The sequence below is a fragment of the Macrosteles quadrilineatus genome, unplaced genomic scaffold (genome assembly GCF_028750875.1).
Source record: "Macrosteles quadrilineatus isolate MER2022 unplaced genomic scaffold, UCM_ALF_1.0 Scaffold_13__1_contigs__length_4303367, whole genome shotgun sequence".
NCBI lineage: Eukaryota > Metazoa > Arthropoda > Insecta > Hemiptera > Cicadellidae > Macrosteles > Macrosteles quadrilineatus.
In genome coordinates, this window is record NW_026542606.1 from 1,610,207 (window position 1) to 1,629,624 (window position 19,418).

Consider the following 19,418-nt stretch of genomic DNA (forward strand, 5'->3'; position numbering starts at 1 on the left):
GGCTTCACCTATTTTACTACTAAGTTAAGCCCTTGCCTTGATAATAGGGGTCTGCCAGTCAGACTTTTTTTGGTTTGGGTCGGGCCAAAAATTGTTAATTAACAGATTGTTTTTGTTTTAACGTCAATTTATAGTAATACTTGATAATAAAATATGAAAAAAATTTATTTATGTATATTACCTATATCATTTCATATCTTATTTACAGCTTGGGAATTTCCTCAACTGCATGAAAGAAAAAAATAAAAATATTTGTATCAAGACATTCTTTCCCATTTTTATAACTAACTGTTGAAATAACTAAATAGCTAAATTACAACAAGTTTTGAATGGAACTTAATATAAAAATATCATAAACAAATAAATGGACATATCACAATTTTAGGGCCTGTTGACTGGCTTCAAGACTGCAAGAAAGAAGAAAATAAAAATTCTATGTTTCCACCATGCAATATGTATCATTCTCCCTCCCTCCTAACTACCAAAACCTACTACTAACCACCAACCCTACCTACCTACCTACCTACTACTAAGTACAAAACCTCACACTTGCAATAGCATTATTAGTTACATCATCATAAATACATAATTGATCTATTATTGGCATTAGTAGGCCTACAGCTTTACATAAGAATTATTTTTATAGAGCCTTAAATAGTACACACACACATTGATAATGGTATAATTAGTACAGACTGTAAAAATTGCATATCATGTCATACAGTAGTATAGATAGACCTACTGCAAAAGATTAAATCTAAAAACAACAGATATTGATAACTAATAAATAAATAAATGAAAAGAATTAAAAATCTATATACTCAAGTCAAACAATAACACAATTAAGCGTGGGGTGAAAATAGAGAATTCTGTACATTAAATATTTTTGGTTGAGTTTTCGACCACTGGACAACTTCTAGTATATATTATTGTGCACTTGTGATGTTTTAAGGATTGAAAATATGTATCGGTCTTTGACACCTCAAAATGTGAACACACTGCACACACCAAACTACTTACCTTACACAGATTTTATTGTCTTCATTAAAAGGAATGTCGTCAGTAGTACGACATGTGCTGATGTTGTCATTGGTTGGATCGGGAACAACAAATCCAGACGGAGCCACAGACAGCAGTCTAGCTGCTTTACGAGCCTTTACTGCGTCTTTCACTACATCTGGAACTTTTTCCCTCTCCACTTCACCCTCTGCCTCCTCCACAACTGTAGTGAACATCATGGAAACATCTCGCTTCATGCCGAATGTGGAACCTATAGGAGGTTCTTTGTTGTTATTTTTCATCGCACCTTTATCCTGAGAAAAAACACATGATGAAAAACCCATTGCATATTGTTGTAAATAAGAAGAGAATATTTAAGTTATTAATTGGACAATGTTAGACTAAGATAGGAAATTAGTGAACTTTGGACCTTGGGTTCAGAGAAAGGCCCCTCCCCTACTAGAATGAGACGCCGCTTCAGTTCCAGCTGAGATCCAGGTATGGCTAGACGTGTCTATCTGTTCTGATCATAAGATAATAAGATAAGATAGTAAAAATCCTAATACAGTTTAAAGTACTTAAACATATGTTTTCTGGGTTGAAACACATATCAGTAAATAAATTGCATTTCAAAATCCCAGACAAACACTGTAAGTCTACATTTCACAACAAATTAAAACTCTTGCCATAGACTTTGGACACTGCAAGTAGACTTCACTTCTGTTTGCAAATCTGACCTCCGTTATGATGTGTGTTTCATGTCTTGTTTTTTTTTTTCATATGCTGTTGTAAAAAAATGTAGTTTTTTTTATTTTAAAGGTGATTTTACAATGTGAGCTTTACTTTTAATATATTATGTTTTTGCTTACGTTACGTTAATTGAAATTACATTAGGTTAACTGAAAGTCCAAATTATTTACAAACAAGTTTACTAGGAACACAAACCACACAGTAATGGCAAAAAAAAACCAAAATGGCTAAAGTGCACGTGACTGAGAATCCACACATCTCATCAACTTCCACCCGAGCATTGACTGATTATTTTAAGTAGGCTGGACAGGTGAACTCCTTATTGGACACCAATACAGAATCCAAACCCTAATTTCACATTGTAGTCTACATAGACTGCTTGGCCATTGATCAGACTTGACAGTGTACTACACTCACCACTAGCAACACTGATCAAGGACAAGTCCAAGCACACTAGTTTTAAAATTAACTCAAAGGTCCATTCCATCGTTTGATGAATGTCTTACTCCTCACTGTAGAGTTATTCTTATGAGGTTGCAAAACCGAGCCCTAAGGTTTGTTTTCAATCTGAGGAAGTTTGATCATATATCTACCTATCGCAAACAGGCTAAGGTGCTCTCTTTGTGAAAGCAATGTTTTCCACAAACTGTTTTGATTGTTCACAAGACCATGTCTTCTAATTTTCCTTATTTGAAAAGAAAACTTATGCCTCGAACATAAGTTAGGAATCGCTGTACTAGGCAGGACGGCTTGCTTGAAATGCCGAGTGTGGCGTGAGACAGGTAAAAAAAGGGTTCTCATACTTTGGACTCCAGGCATACAATACCCTCCCAAGAAACATGAAAAGACTGTCATGTAATTCGTTTAAAGCCAAATTAAAGCTAGTTTAGTTTCACTTACCACATCTTGTACTGTTTGTAATTATTGTATGTAATTGTATTGTTTATGACTTCAGTTGTCTTGAAAACCAGTTTTTACTGAAGACCTTATATTCAGGTTTCTGTAATGTATACAATAGTTTACCGTAATGTTGTAATTTTTACCATATGTATAATTTTGTTATAAAAAGTTGGCAATATGTTTTGCATTTGTGACCTGACTGCAATCAGGTGACTGTCACGTAATATCGTATGTTTCTGTAATGGAATGACATGTGATTTAGTAATTATTTGTATGTTTACTCATATGACTATGTTTACCAGGGGTTACTATGTTGTTGACTTGTTTTGATGTGAGTTGTTAAGTTAGTTGAATGTTGAATAAAAGTTCTTAGAAGAATTTGTTTTATTCTATCTACAACAAACATGGTGGCAGTGTTTAGACTGAAGAAGAATATTTTAAAATGGAATTGACACCAGAATTACTGAAAAATATATTAAACTCTGTTCTTAATACTAAAATGAGTGAAGAGGCTAAATCTAGGCAAGAACCTATGTACCAAGTCAAACCTCCTGATCCTTTCAACTTCCAAGATCCAGCAACATGGTCAAACTGGATAAAGGTATTTGGAATGTTCCGTAAAGCTACTGGGTTGGCTTTAAAATCTGAAGATCAGCAGGTGAACATGTTATTGTACTGCATGGGCCAAGAAGCTGAGGAACTCCTAACGTCACTAGGAATGTCTGAGGAAAAAAGGGTTTCATTTGATGTGGTAGTGAAAACTTTTGATGATTATTTTTCTACCAAGAAAAATATATTTTATCATCGAGCTATGTTTCTACAGAAAGACCAATGTCCAGGCGAGAAGGTTGACTCTTACATTAATGATTTACATAAAATGTCAGAGAAATGTGAATGGTCATGCAGCAATTGTAAGAGTAGACATTTTAATGATGAAATGATACTTCTTAAGCTTACAGGGATGTCTAATAAGAGTTTATCCAAACACCTACAATTAAAAGATGGGATAACGTTGACTGGGGCAGTTCAAGCAGCAAGACAAGCAGAAGCGATGGAACAACAGGCTGCTAACTCGGAAGAGATAAGCAAAACATCAGTCATGGAAACAAGAAAGACGTTTTCATCAAGGTTTGCTAAAACCAGCGACACACAGCAGTTTGGTAAGGCCTCAGCATTTAATCAAAATAGTCAGAAATGTAGTCGGTGTGGTTCAAATCAGTTTCATTCCAAGGAAAAGTGTCCGGCAGTTGATAAAGTTTGTTTCAAATGCGGATTAAAGGGCCATTTTAGTCGGTCATGTAAACGAAAAAGTTTCAATTCAGTAGTTCAGGAGGTTGAATCTGAACCATCATCTAGCAAAGTTAATCCATTTGCTCTGAGTTCTGTTACGATTGATGAAAGGGTGTCAAATATAAGTTCCTCCCAGCCGTTTTATGTAAAACTTTTGGTTAATGAGACTGATTATCTTAACTTCAAAATTGACACTGGTGCTGATGTCAGCTGTATTGGAATTCAACATGCACAGATTTTGAATCTTAAGATTAAAAAAACTAGTATCAAGTTGAAAGGTCCTGATAGTATACCACTTAAAGTAATTGGTAAGTCAATCGTGAGCTTAAAGAAAGATGGTATAGATCATATGGAGGAAGTGTTCATTCTAAGCAGCCAGAAAGAGCCCCTCTTAGGGAGGACAGGGATATTAGCATTTTCATTGCTTAAGGACATTGGTGAAGTAAGTTTAAAAAACGAGTGGGAAGCAAAATATCCAAAGCTTTTTTCAGGTCTAGGAAGGTTTACTGAGCCCTATACGATCAAGTTAAAAACTGATTATAACCCAGTTTCTATTGAGACGCCACGAAGGATCCCTATATCGCTCAGGGATAAAGTAAAGATTGAGCTTGATAAAATGGTAAAAGCTGATGTGATAGCACCTGTCACAGAACCAACAGAGTGGTGCTCTCCCTTGGTTGTTGTCCCTAAAAAGTCCGGCTCAGTAAGGTTGTGTGTTGATTTTACAGCTCTCAACAAATATGTAGAGAGAGAAAGACTAATTTTGCCATCTGTGGATGAGACCTTAGCTCAGATGGCAGGAGCAAAAATATTTTCTAAACTTGACACAAACAGTGGTTTCTGGCAAGTAGGCCTTGACAGTGAAAGTGCCAAGTTTGACAACTTTTATAACGCCTTTTGGTAGGTTTTATTTCAAGCGATTACCTTTTGGGATCAGCTCAGCTCCTGAACATTTTCAAAGGAAAATGTTTGCATGTTTGGAAGGTTTAGAAGGTGTTGTAAATTTAACTGATGACATATGTGTGTTTGGTAGTACGAAGGAAGAACACGACAAAAGACTTAACTGTGTTCTCTCTCGTCTATGTGAAACGGGTATCACTTTGAATCGGGAGAAGTGCGTGTTTGAAAAGACAAAGATAACTTTCTTGGGACATTTTATTGAAAATGGCCAGCTTATGCCAGACTCAGAAAAGACCTTGGCTGTGGAGAAGTATCCTGTTCCAAAAAATCAAACCGAGTTGAAACGTTTTCTTGGAATGGTAAACTATTTAATGAAGTTTCTTCCCAACCTTTCAGAACTGACCAAGCCATTAAATGATCTTTCAAAAAGAAATGAATGGTACTGGTACGATCTTCATGAGAAACAGTTCAAGCAGATAAAGGAGTCATTGATTCAGGCTCCCGTTTTACATTTGTATAATCCTGAGAGGAAAACTAGAGTGTGTGCAGATGCATCGAAATTTAGACTTGGAGCCATTTAGGAACAAAATGTGGATGGTCAATGGAAGCCAATACAATATGCATCAAGAACTATGACTAACACAGAATCTCGGTATGCTCAAATTGAAAAGGAGGCTCTTTCCCTAACTTGGGCTTGTGAGAAATTCTGTTCTTTCATTTTGGAAAAGAAATTTGAACTGGTTACTGATCACAAGCCCCTTATCCAAATTTTAGGACAACAGTCTTTGTGTGACCTGACACCTCGGTTGCAGAGATTCATAATGAGACTCATGCCTTTTGATTATGAAATGAGGTATGAAACAGGAAAAAGCTTCTTTGTTCCTGATGCACTGTCTAGGGCACCATTGCAGACTGTTTCAACTGCGGAAAGTGATATACTAGATGAAGATGTTGAGGTGTTTGTTAATTCAGTTGTGTCTACCTTACCTTGCTCAGACAGTAGATTAGAAATAATTCGTCAAAGTGTGAAAGAAGATGTTATATGTAACATGTTGAGGAAAGAAATAGAATCAGGTGAGTGGACGGACTTAAAGAATACAGAATTTTTCAGAGAACGAGGGAATTTGTCTTTTGTTAATGGACTGATTTTAAAAGGATTAAGGATATTTATTCCAAAACCTTTAAGAAATGAGATTTTATCCCAGATACATAGTGGACATCTAGGAGTAAATAAGTATCTGGCTCGTTCAAGGGACACAGTTTGGTGGCCTGGACTATCGGTGGATATAAAGAGAATGGTTGAGAACTGCTCTAGTTGCTTGGAGAATCGGGTTAATCCTGCCGAACCACTGATCACGTCTGTGGTTCCTAATCAACCTGGGAAGTTGTTGGGACAGATTTATTCGTGTATAATAGAAGAGTATATATTTGCATGCAAGACTATTTTTCAAAATATATTGAATTGTTGTCATTGGCCAGTATAAATACGGTTGCTATAAAACAAGCTTATTTGTCAATATTTTCCAGACATGGGATTCCACGTGTTGTAAGGTCTGATAATGGAACTGCTTTAGTCTCTTCAGATATGAGAGCATTTGCAAAAGAATTGGGTTTCGCTATAGAGACCTCAAGCCCTCACTTCCCTTAGTCTAATGGACAAGCTGAGAGAGCGGTTGAGACATGTTAAGGGAATTAAAGGGAAATAAAGAGCCATATCTTGGTCTTTTAGCACATCGCTCTTCTCCTCTTGCATGTGGAGTATCACCTGCAGAATTGATTTTTGGACGGAAAATACGCACAACTCTTCCGTCAGTTCCAGAGCAGCTTCAACCTCGTTGGCCTGATCTAGATCAGTACCGAAATGAACAAGAAAAACAGAATCAAAAGAACAAAATTTACTATGATCGTAGGCACAGAGCTAGGAATCTCGACATATTGTTTTTTTTTTTTTTTTGTTTTTTTTGGGTGAGGAGGGAAAATGTTTTTACGCACACAGGTAGCCAGCCTGTAGTGTGAGACTCCTGAGTTTATCACAGACTACTCACTAAAAAACCCCCTCTACTCTGTTGGACACAGACCTGGAATTGTTTGTCACGTTACTTCAAGTCAGGCCAACATGTGACCTAAGCCCACAGGGCTCGCACCGTTTCTGGCATTATTTGTTTTTTTTTTACCTACACCACATCCCGGTCGAGGTCAAGCTTCTTGGCGTGGAGAACACCCTGGATGTAAAGTGACACACAGGTCCAATTGTCCTCACCCTCCATCATCATCGGTATGACCGTGTCCACCGACAGCAGTCCTACGAACTGTTGAGCCTCCAGGCGGGGCCTTTCCCAATGCTGGCAGTGGAAGAAAGTGTGTTCCACGTCATCGGGAATGCCTGGGCAGTATATGCAATCGGGTGACACGGCTTTGCCCATCCTGAACAAGTACGACCGGAAAAAGCCGTGACCCGTCAGAAATTGGGTGAGGTAGAAGTTCACCTCTCCGCACCGCCGATTAACCCAAGGTTGGACCTGTTGTATCAGTCGCCTGGTCCAGAGCCCCCTTGTCTCCTGTTCCCAGCTCTCCTGCCACAGCTGGAAGGTCCGGGTGCGTTCCTCAATTCTTGCCTGGTCCTCCCCATGGCGCTGATAAATTGCGTTCCATATCGCACCACCTCGCGAAATTAAATGCGTTTCGCACATCAAGTGTTACAAGCAGCACAACCCGACGAGAATAGTTGTTAAACTCCTCAGCTCTCATTACGGCTCGCTTTACCTCCTCAATAGCGTCAACCGTTGACCGTCCCTTCCTGAAACCGTACTGACGAGGTGATAGATTTCCTGCAGCAACCAAGGCTGAATTCAGTCGGAACGGATCAACTTTTCCAAGACTTTCCCAGCAGTGTCCAACATACAGAGAGGTCTGTAAGAAGAGGGTAGGTCTGGGTTTCCTTTTCCCTTCCCCACGAGCACAAGCCTAGCTGTTTTCCAGCAGAAGGGAAACTTCCCCTCGGCCAGACAGGCATTGTACGTGCTCAAAAGGATTTGTGGATTTATTAGAAAGACTTTCTTCAGGGCCTCACCAGGTACCCCATCCGGTCCAGGAGCCTTGTTGTTCTTCAGGGATAGAACGGCCGCCTCCAACTCCTCGAGACTGAACAGCAGTACGTCGTCCACCCTTCCGAACTCCCGCAATGGGCGCAGTGTGTGAGTCGGGAAAAGGGACTTAACGATCCTCTCCATAGAGGCCCCATCCATAACGGAAGGTGGAGAGCGGGTGCCAAGCTTCTTGGTTACTATCTTGTAACCTAGGCCCCACGGATCGGAATCGACATTGTAACTACATCATATACTACCACGGATCTCAGTAATCCTATCCATGACTTCCCGTCCGTCTATACATTTCCTGTCCCACGGTGGTGTAACGTTCAGCTGCCGATGCATCAATCATGGAGAGAGACAGAAGACAATCTGCAAGCTATGTACTTTTTGACATCTGCACATCAAGTCCACGTGGACTGTCTTAACCAATCAGAGAAGATTAACCAACGATCACACCCTCTGATTGGCTGTCTCTATAGGCGGACAGGGGGACGTCTATTGCACCAAAAACCCAGGAAAGGCAGTCTCCAGGAAGTCTTTGGTCGGGTCACCGCATTCGGGAGTCGAAGTTTTCGGTCGCGAGTGATTCGCGAAGTGAAGTGTGTTATTTTAACCATGGCCTGTTGCCTTTAAAGGCAGATTAAAAATTATTTTGTGAAGTGTCCAGTGCATCAACCCATAAAGTATGTCAATTTTATAATTATTTAAACTAAAAATGTAAGTCCTGCTCGCTTAATCAGGGATAAATAATTTAAGGCTTTAGAAGTTAGATTTTCAAACTTTGATTAAATTCTATTCAATTTACTTCCTTAAATTTGAAGGTTAATTAATATTTTATTTTTTGTTTTACATTTTTAATTCATTTAAACTCCAATTACCAATTTATTTGTTAGGATAAAGTATAATTTACCTTATTAATTTGACTATTCACTGTGCTGGTTCATTTCCCCTTGTTTAACTGTATTCGATTTATATATTATCATTGTATTTTGTTTGATTGACTTTAGCTTCTCCTTTTTTTTAAATAAATTGTAAATTCATTTAGTAACTCTAGTTTTATTCACAGTCCCGGCCCTCACGTAATAGCCAAGCGAGTACATTAACTTATCTTCTATTTACTATTCATACAAATTAACAACAATGAGTTACAACATCGTCCCTTAATTTCTCCCAGCAACTGCGTTTACTCCGATTAATGGCCCGGCGAAGAGACTTCCTAGCCACCTTGTAAGCGTCAGACTTAAGACGTCTATCTTCAGGTTCTCTGGCCCTGGTAGCAAGACGTCTGGCTCTCAATGCTGCCCGTCGCAGTTCTGCGATCTCGGTTGTCCACCAGTACACAGGTCGCTTATCGCACCGGGATCTCCTGCGAGGCATTGACTCTTCGCAGGCCGAGACTATCAGCCTCATCAATGATGTAACTGATGTCTCTGCGTGAGCCACGCCAGATGCAGCAGGTACCACTGGCTCTCCCCGTAGTATGACTTCGGTGAATTTGGCCACGTCCAGCTTTTTGGTGTTCCACCGAACGGGCACCTGCCGAGACATGGTAGCTTGTCTCTGATGACTATCCAGGACATCAAAAATGATGTACTGGTGGTCACTTGCCGTATAATCCTCTAGGACTCTCCAGGCTTGTATCCTCGGCAAGAGGGACTCAGATGCAAGCGTGATGTCTGGGATCGTTCCCCTCATTCCGGGACGCTGGAAAGTTGGCGTGTTGCCCTCGTTTATGACAACAAGTCCAGCCCTGGCAGTAAAGTCCAAGTACTTCCCCCGGGAATTAGTGAGAGTCATTCCCCACTCAACAGCCCTAGCATTGAAATCCCCCGCCACGACAACGTGCCCGTCGGTATCGCGCACGCTCTCTTCCAGGCGGTCTATCTTTCCACGAAAGTCACGGATAGCCTCGTTGGGGGTGAGGTATACACTAAAGTAAGTGACATCCCCGCACCGGACCCAAACGAATCCTCGGCCTTTCGCATGACTCCTCACCTGCACTTTAGCTGTATTACGAACCCAGAACGCAGCAGTACCAAGTGTATCGGGAAACCAAAGAGATGGGTCCCTGTCCCGGTACTGGTACTGTTCGCTGACCAAGAGCGTGTCAACACCGTGTTCGAGGGCAAGCTGACTGAGAAGCGCGTCAGCTGTCTGGATCGATCTACATTGCACTGGAGGATCCTTATCTTCGTGGTTGGGCTTTCGCTTGTTGTAGTGCGCCTTTAAATGCACTGCACTGCTCAGACCCAGCTATATGTTTAGCGTTTTTATCATTGAGGCCTTTCTCCTTACAGAGGAAACAGGTCTCGACTTTACAGTCCCTACGAGTGTGACCCACCTCCCCGCATCGAAGGCAGTTCTTGCCTCAGTCGAGCCCTTCGCAGTTTCGGGAGGAATGGCCGAAATCAAGGCATTTAAAACACCTCGTTACTTCCACCCTCCATCTCAACCTGCAATTAACCCATCCAACCCTCAAATGCTGGAGTGCCAAAACCTTACTGGCGTTTGTGTCTGCCATTTCGGCAACCGCCATCCGCTGTTGACTCCGGTTTGGTTTCGTGAGCCACACCCTCAGACTAGCCGTTTGTCCGGCAAGCTCGAGGACAGCTTTTTTTAGGGCATCAATGACGTCATCCTCCGTTGACACACAATCCATATCCCGAACCTCGACGGACATCTTGGGTTCGAGAGCACGAACGGTGCCCTGACCTTCCACAGCTGCCTTTAGTTCGGCAGCAAAGGCGGCTTTATCTTTAGACTTACCCAGTTCGAAGAGGACATCCCTGTCCCGGGTTTGTCTAATCGACCGTACAACCGTGTCGGTTTGCTCTGGCTTAGCCTTGGCCTTGATAACACCCAAGACTTCGGCGAATGATCTTCCCTCCAAAGGCTTGACCAAAATTGCCTCAGTCCTGGGCTTTTTGGGCCGCGACTCTTTAGAAGCGAGTGCCGAGCCAGGCACAGCTTGGGCAACGCCGGTCGACTGCGCCCTCACTGCCACATATGTCTTGGAGCCGACTTCCGCGTGCCTCAATTCCCTCTTCTCCTTTTTCGTAAGGCGCTTTTCCCACACAGTCCCAGATGGTGTTTCTACGACTGACCCCTATAGGGAGCTACCCTCAATGGGTGTTGCAGGTTGCTGTGGCTGTTGAGGTTTCGCTGGAGCGGCAACTACGTCAGAGAAGGACCTAGAAGTCTGGGTCGCCTTGACCTTAACTTTAGGCTTTGCTGTCTGAACAATCTCTTCTCTTTTTGGAGGGCTTTCTGATGTAGGCCTCCTGCGTTTCTTGGAAGGTTGCGCATTGCCGTCAGGTAGGGACACCACCTTCTCGGCGATCCTTTCCATGGCTGACTTGCTCACCAGCCGGCAGGCGAAGACAAAACCAAGGTCGTCCTCGAGCTTAGCCATACCATTTTTAACCACTTGGTTAACTCCTCTATGCGTCTTAAAGGTTTCAAGCATTGCCTTTATGGTCTGCTCCATGTTTCGAAGCCGGTTTTCAATGTCATTTTCTGCATCAAGATATTGCTGACGCAGAAGTACCATTCCCGACACTTCCAAATCTAACGCTGCTGTTAGGGATTCCTCCGGCATCCCTTCACCAGACTTAGAGGGTGGTCCACCGTTTCCTTCTCCACTTGTCAAGGGAGATCCCAAAGTCAAGTCTTTTGTACACCTGAAAGTTGCAGATGGTGGGGACGTCTTCACGCCTTTCAATGTTGGCGATCTCTGGACCTTGGAGCTTCGCCCAAAAGGGTCTCGCTCTACTTCCGACTTCTTTTCTTGCTCATCCGAGCTACTTATCAAAGATGTGTTCAGGGTATTTGTTTTAAAAGCCATCTTGTGTTTACCAGCGCATCGTGCGGCAAGGGGCGGCCCGGAATAGTCAGGAACGGGTATACCCTCGGGGACAGCGCCCCTACCCCAGATCCCCGAGGCCCAACCTCCGTTTTCCCAGCACCGGATACCTGACGTGCCGGGGGTCACCCGTCACAATGTAGAGCCCGACCTCTACATCCATGCCGCACTCCCTGACCAAGGACCGAAGTGGCTGGCTTCTCACGACTCACTGAGAATTCCCATCGGCAGTGCAGAGCACACATCAACCCCTGCAAACACAACAGGGGCACTCCCAGGGACTCCCAGTGAGAGCGTCGGTCACCCTTTTAGTCGCCTCTTACGACAAGCCCGGGAAGGCTGCGGTTCTATTCTAACCCCGAAACCGCAGGGGGAAGGAACCTCGACATATTGGAAAAGGGGGTTAATGTATGGATAACTGATTTGAAGCGGTACGGGACTATAGTAGATAGAGGTTCCAATGATAGAGAATACATGGTGAAGTCTAATGGAAATTGTTTAAGAAGAAACAGGAGGTTTCTTATCCCGACATGTAAACAATCATATATCAACATGTATGATTCATGGGATCGTTACCCGGATGAAGGAACCCCTAATATTTGTCAAGAGAGAGAAGATAGCCTTAGCAACGGAAAAGAGAGCGAAAACACAGATACTTCTAATGGAAAGAAAGAAGAAAATAGAGTGGAATGGGAAAGAGGCAGAAAAGTTAATGGACGGTATTTCACTAGGACCGGAAGAGAAGTTAAACCTACATTGCGGTATCAGTTTTAACATTTTATCATGGGAGAGAGGATGTAATGGAATGACATGTGATTTAGTAATTATTTGTATGTTTACTCATATGACTATGGTTACCAGGGGTTACTATGTTGTTGACTTGTTTTGAAGTGAGTTGTTAAGTTAGTTGAATGTTGAATAAAAGTTCTTAGAAGAATTCGTTTTATTCTATCTTTACAGTTTCCAATAAAGTTCCCGGATTGGCTACACCCCATCACGCTACTATTCCCTCCACGCATCAACTGCCGATCCAAAAGTTTCCTTGCTCTCCAGTCCTCAAGATTCCAGCAAACTGTAAACATTTTGTCGGCCAGGTTTTATTTTATTCCCCTAATGGTGTTTTTATTTGAATTATTGCACCCTAAACTTTCAAGTTTCAGCACATGTCAAGAGCAGCTTTCAAGCTTTATTGTTGAGTTATCCCTAAGAAAGATGTTGGCCAAAATGGAAGCTTTGTTTAGTATTCTAATGTAACTGTTATACACAGTAAATACAACTAGTTTAAAAACATCAGAAGTAACTATTCACAAACTACTAAGTTGAATAAATCATTTCAGAATGTGGAAATGAAATGTGTAATGTCGCTTGTATATACCTTTCCCGCAGTGCTCTCCCGTCGCAGCTTGGTGGCTCTGAGTGCTGCACTCAACTGAGATGATTCCTCGGCCAACATCTGCACCTCCAGCTGTTCTACAAACACTGTCAACAGCTGGACACCAACCGGCAGACGGAACTGAGTGCTTACACTCGCTCCCGGCAACTGGGTCATGAACAACATGGTCAGAGGAAGCCAAGGCATATAAAGGAAGGTGTGTGCACGTACATCCCCCCCACTAACTACGGACATAGTGTGACGTAGTATGCTGGTCTTGCCAGCCGACCAACTATAAGCCAAAACCATAAACTGCCATACTTGTCCCACTGTACGTTGTTTTACTTTCTCCCCCTATACCATAGTATATGGAGAAAGTATTGTTTTCGTCAACAATTTTGAGTTTGAGTGGATATATCCGTTTTGGGTCTCCCTGGACCCAAAAAAGTAGTTTTATTACACCCGTGATCAGAATTTGATGAAATTTTGTATGTAGGTACTAATCCATGGTATCCCAGGAGTATATTTAATTTTTTAGAAATTTTGATTTTTAATGGTGATTTTCCTGTAAAAACCTAAAAAAATAACCTAAAATATAAAATAACGGAAAAGTTGGATTTTCTCAAAAATGGCTAGAACAATTTTGACAAAAATTTAGTATGTTGTAGCCTCTTAAATTCTGAACAAAATTGTATAATTCCCATTTCTGTAAAAAATATGGTTCAAAAGTTATTGTAAATTATTTTATTTTCCCATAAAAACAACCCAATAAAAAAAAATGAATTTTAGTATAAAAGCCGGTTTTAATCAAAATTAATGTGTTATGGTCCTTATGATTCTAAACAAAATAGTGCAATCTCCCATGGCTGTAACAATTACGGTTTAGAAGTTATTGCAACTTTTGTGATTTTTTCCTATAAAATATCATAGTTACTCCCATAGCTTACCCATGATAAAGGTTGTTGACAAGCTAATGTGAGAAAGTACGTGTCAGATTGCTGATACCGTTTTTTTTATGTTGTATATGTTACACATATAGGTATTTTAAACTTGATTATGATTTGGTAAACTAAAAACACGTTTAGCAAGCAGTTTGTGTGAGTGGCGCCGGTGTGGTGCGGCAGGGAGACACGCACGCGAGGTAGCAGTGCAAACTGGACGAATTTATTCCTCACGAAGCACACACCTTCCTTTATACCCCTTGAGAGGAAGCAGTTCACATATGACTATGATGTTACAGTAGGCCTACCGATTATTTGAAAATTTTTTTATCAGATTCAAAAATTTTAGCTACACATGGTTGGTAACTGGTACCGTTCACTTAATATATACCCATGCATTCCAAAATGTGTAAAAAATGTTAAAACGAATTCAAGACAGAGGAAATGTTAAGTAGGTAATAGATTACGGAAGCAATATATTCTAGCCTACAGTGGAATTTAAATTAAAATTTTAAAAAGTGAAATAAACCTAGATAACATTAATAATTCAGATATGTGTGAGCCTGAGATTTTCAATTGATTTTGGAAAAAGCTGATTGTAAATAAAATAACTTAACACCAACATTGAACTTCTTTACAGTAAATCAGTAAATTTTTGGGACTCACGATATAAGATAATTCGACACTTTGCACTCTGGCAAAAAAACTGTTGGTGTTGGTCCTTGCCAAAATTGCCGGTACCTACCTTATAAGATGGTACTAGCTGAAAACTTCAAGCTATTTAGTAACTTTTGTACGCATTTGATAGAACTTGTATGTCTGAACAGTTGGATGCGTAATTATTTTTCCCCTTTATTCTTTATGAAACCCAACACAAAGTTAATGTAAAAATAATCCAAGTTAGATGGACACAAAACTATTCTTCAAATATATATATATATATATATATATAAATAATATATATAGATATATATATAGATAAATTAAAAAATAGTGTAATTTAAAATTCCCATGTTATTCTTATGGAGAAAATGAAAATTGTTGTAGTTTACTTGATTATGGATATATATTGATAAAATTTGGCAAATTTATTTATTTCATCCTATACTATTGACGAATGGTCAAAAAACACTTTTTACCTTCCCCGTAGCAGCAAACCTAAGCACTCGTTAAATCTAATGTTATTTAAATAGGGAATAAATATGTCTTATGTATGGAAATATTTGAGTAAAAATATAATCCGACAAGTTGAAATTCGCTTAGTCTGCAGGTTTGCTGCGGCGGGGGTATTTTAAAGATGAAGCTGGTCTTTATGTTACTTACTTGTTGTATGTTAATTAATGTAAAACTGTTTAGGTTTTCAGAACCAAGTAGGGAATTTGAGAATACAAAGCATATATATAGCCTCAATGTTTATTTTATTTTATTATATTTTTTTTCTCTTTTTTTTCTTCGGTATATATATATATATATATATATATGTATATTTTTTACATATATGTAACACATATATGTACATATATGTAACTTATATGTTTATTTTATTTTATTATATTTTTTTCTCTTTTTTTTCTTCGGTATATATATATATATATATATATATATATGCCGAAGAAAAAAAAGAGAAAAAAAATATAATAAAATAAAATAAACATTGAGGCTATATATATGCTTTGTATCTCAAATTCCCTACTTGGTTCTGAAAACCTAAACAGTTTTACATTAATTAACATACAACAAGTAAGTAACATAAAGACCAGCTTCATCTTTAAAATACCCCCGCCGCAGCAAACCTGCAGACTAAGCGAATTTCAACTTGTCGGATTACATTTTTACTCAAATATTTCCATACATAAGACATATTTATTCCCTATTTAAATAACATTAGATTTAACGAGTGCTTAGGTTTGCTGCTACGGGGAAGGTAAAAAGTGTTTTTTGACCATTCGTCAATAGTATAGGATGAAATAAATAAATTTGCCAAATTTTATCAATATATATCCATAATCAAGTAAACTACAACAATTTTCATTTTCTCCATAAGAATAACATGGGAATTTTAAATTACACTATTTTTTAATTTTATACGTGACCGTTAGGCATACAACAGCGCTTCAATATACTAAATTATTTCTTTTTTTAAGCTCTACAAAATGGTTTAAAAGTAAATTGCTAATTTTTTTGTTTTTAGGGTCAAAAATGGGAAAACCCCTTTTTTACCCCATAAAACCCCCCATAAACCCCTGTTCCCATGGTCCGATTATGCTGGATCGCGAACTCGTTTGAATAAACGTAGGTTTACACGTTTGTACCAAATTTCATCAAAATCGGATCATTTTTGCTCGAGTTATCGCGCTAACGGACACATATATATATAGGGTGTCCCACGAAGGGGTTTAAACGTTTGATTTTATATTACGCGCCCATTCATGCACCGAACTTTTTGAAACTTTACACAGTTTACAAGGTAGGGTTTAAAAATATTCTGGAAAAATTTCAACTCCCAAACCTTAGAAGAAACAAAATGGCGGCATATTGAAAAAGTTACTTTAAAACATTAAAAAAGGTATTTTTGGTTTTATAAAATATTTTTTTGTTACTTTCCAGGGCAATATGACTTTAAAAAAAGAAAAAATTAGAACATAGCCAAATGGAAAACTAAAAATTAATCAAATAACTAATAAATAATAATAATAAATAAATAACTAATAATAAATCATGAAAGTAGTTTTTATAGAAAGCACATTGGTAAATTTGTCAATAAGCTGCCATTTTGTTTCTACTAAGGTTAGGGAGTTGAAATTTTTCCAGAATATTTTTAGAACCTACTTTGTAAACTGTGTAAAGTTTAAAAAGGTTTGGTGCATGAATGGGCACGTAATATAAAATCAAACGTTTAAACCCCTTCGTGGGATACCCGGTATATAAACTAGCAGAGTACCCGTCCTTCGTACGGGGTTGGCATATAAGTATAAATTGCTTATTGCAGTTATACTCAAGCTTTGCCTTTGCAATGGGGGGAGAACACAATTTGATACAATTTGCTTCTTTAAATTTACAGTTTACTATAGTATTACACATCTACCATAGCCACAATGTTCTACCAATTCACCCAAACAATAATGAGAACATTATAAAAAATTCGCAAAATATCACAAATGATTCTTGAAATTAAAAACATAAACATAACTGTAAACAATCCTACTTAGACTGTTCTCATTGCATATTACAGTTTTTTGCTGCTTAGTTAAAATCATCTGTTTTCATAAATGCAAACAAAATTAATAATAGTGCTACACTCTGTTGGTAAATGTTATAACTGTTTAATGCTTTTCATGTCATAGAACCAACTTTTTTAGTTGAAACAGCTGACTAAATTCTTTAATTCCCTTTAATATGAATACTAATAAGGATAACATGGGTAACTACAGAGCCACTGGGGCGGAGCCCAAAAGGATTTTTGAGATATGAATATGTCTATAGCTATGTTAATCGGAAATGTGAGCTATCATCGTGCCAAATTTCAGCCCAATCCGTCCAGTTAATGAGTGATTGAACTTCAAACAAACAAACACACAAACTTTCACATTTATAATATTAGTAAGATATATATATATATATATAAAATATACATATATATATATATATATATGAATTTGAACGGATGGTGTTTTTGGCCTCTAGGGACCTCAAAATGAAAAATTAAATCGGTCCCGGGTCCAGGTCCTACCATGAGTACTACGGTAATAGCTTATTCCCTACCTATATGGGGAATTCGCTAAAACTTTTACTCTCTCTGTTGCAGCAAACCTAAGTACTTGTTAAAGTAATCTATATATTAATTTGAAACTGTTTTTATTTGTCACAGCTATTTTGAGAGAATGGCTGGGCGTAGAAACTCGGTAGAGGTGTCTAAAGAAAGGTCTTGGTCTGTAGATGAGCCATCAAAAGAGAAACATGGTGAATCCCCTTGGGGCTCTGCCCCAGTGGCCTTTGAATTCCCATCCCATGTTATTCTTATGGAGGAAAACGGGGTTTTTGTCACAGCTAATTTGAGAGAACGGCTGGGCGTAGAAACTTGGTAGGGGTCTCTAAAGAAAGGTCTTGGTCTGTAGATGAGCCATCAAAAGAGGAACGAGGTCAATTCCCTTGGGGCTCCGCCCCAGAAGCCTTTAAAGTTGCCTCTTCAGATTTGTTTACATTACGACCATATGCATAATTCTACCCTACTTTTTAATTAAACAGCTGTTAATATTCAAATTGTGATTTATTGAATTTGTCAAAATGAAGTACAGTATTTGCAATGGGTTTTTCTGATTTTAAAATGGATTTTTCCTACAGTCACCCGACAAAGTTGGCTTCCTTGTACTGTTTATAGTACAGAAAGCTGCTAATTGCTGCATATTTATACTTTGCCGTACGATTTATACTTTGCCGTACGGTTTATACTTTGCCGCACATCAGGATTCCAACGAAACAACACAAAACAGCGTCGTTCCATTATGCACGTAATCCGTGTACGCTTGGAAATAGGTTGGCAACACTTAAAGATAATTATACTATGATCAGCTGATTGACTATTATAACTATGATTTAACCTGTCATTTCGTGTTTATAGTTTCGGTATTTCTGAACTTTCTGGACTTTTCTTTTAAACGTTTTTAAAACCTTCCTACGATCTTAATAAACAAGAAAACACCTTTTAAGCATTTTTTTTAGGCGCGGAAACCACTTCAAATTACAAAAACATACGGGAACTATATTCTCAAAACGTGGAGCACATTTCTTGCCGAGGAAAAATAGCGGAGTGATATGGACCGCGGGTACTACTTTCTCTAGGGCACCATTTGTGTTGCCAGCTGAACCTAAAAACGTGTTGCATAGTGTTTGAAAGACTAATTATTTATATGCTTTATAGTGACTGTAGGAAAAATATAATGTGTAACACGAGTGAAAAAGGCCTTTGCTGCACTCGAGATCATTCCACACTCGCCTGCGGCTCGTGCGTAAACATTGCTCTCGTGTGCAGCAAAGTGCCACTTTCACCACTAGTTACACAAATAACTATTCTACTGCAACGTGTCATGTTTTGCAATATAATGTTCTATTACCAAATCAGTGGAAAATCCTATTATCACAGTAACTCTTTTCTTTTGGAGTTAACTTATATCTATTGTATGGGTTGGTTACTGCCTTTTTTACCACTTCTTGGAGATTGTACGTAGGTGATATTCGTTGGCATATTGCATCTGTAGACGAAACTTGGGTTGGTGTATAGAATGGAAAAGGGTGAGAAATCCTGGACAATTTGATAT

General features: G+C 39.1%; 1 protein-coding gene across 2 annotated transcripts in view; it reads right to left on the reverse strand.

Moving 5' to 3' along the window:
• LOC129004958 (uncharacterized) overlaps positions 1 to 19,418 on the reverse strand; it is a 120,112-nt gene that overhangs the window by 50,093 nt on the left and 50,601 nt on the right. For both annotated transcript variants that reach the window (XM_054433684.1, XM_054433686.1), the window contains exons 6-7: positions 13,166 to 13,330; positions 1,021 to 1,313 (exon numbers count right to left, since the gene is read on the reverse strand). In XM_054433684.1, coding sequence (XP_054289659.1) covers positions 1,021 to 1,313; positions 13,166 to 13,330 — 458 coding nt within the window. The remainder of the gene's footprint in view (positions 1 to 1,020; positions 1,314 to 13,165; positions 13,331 to 19,418) is intronic.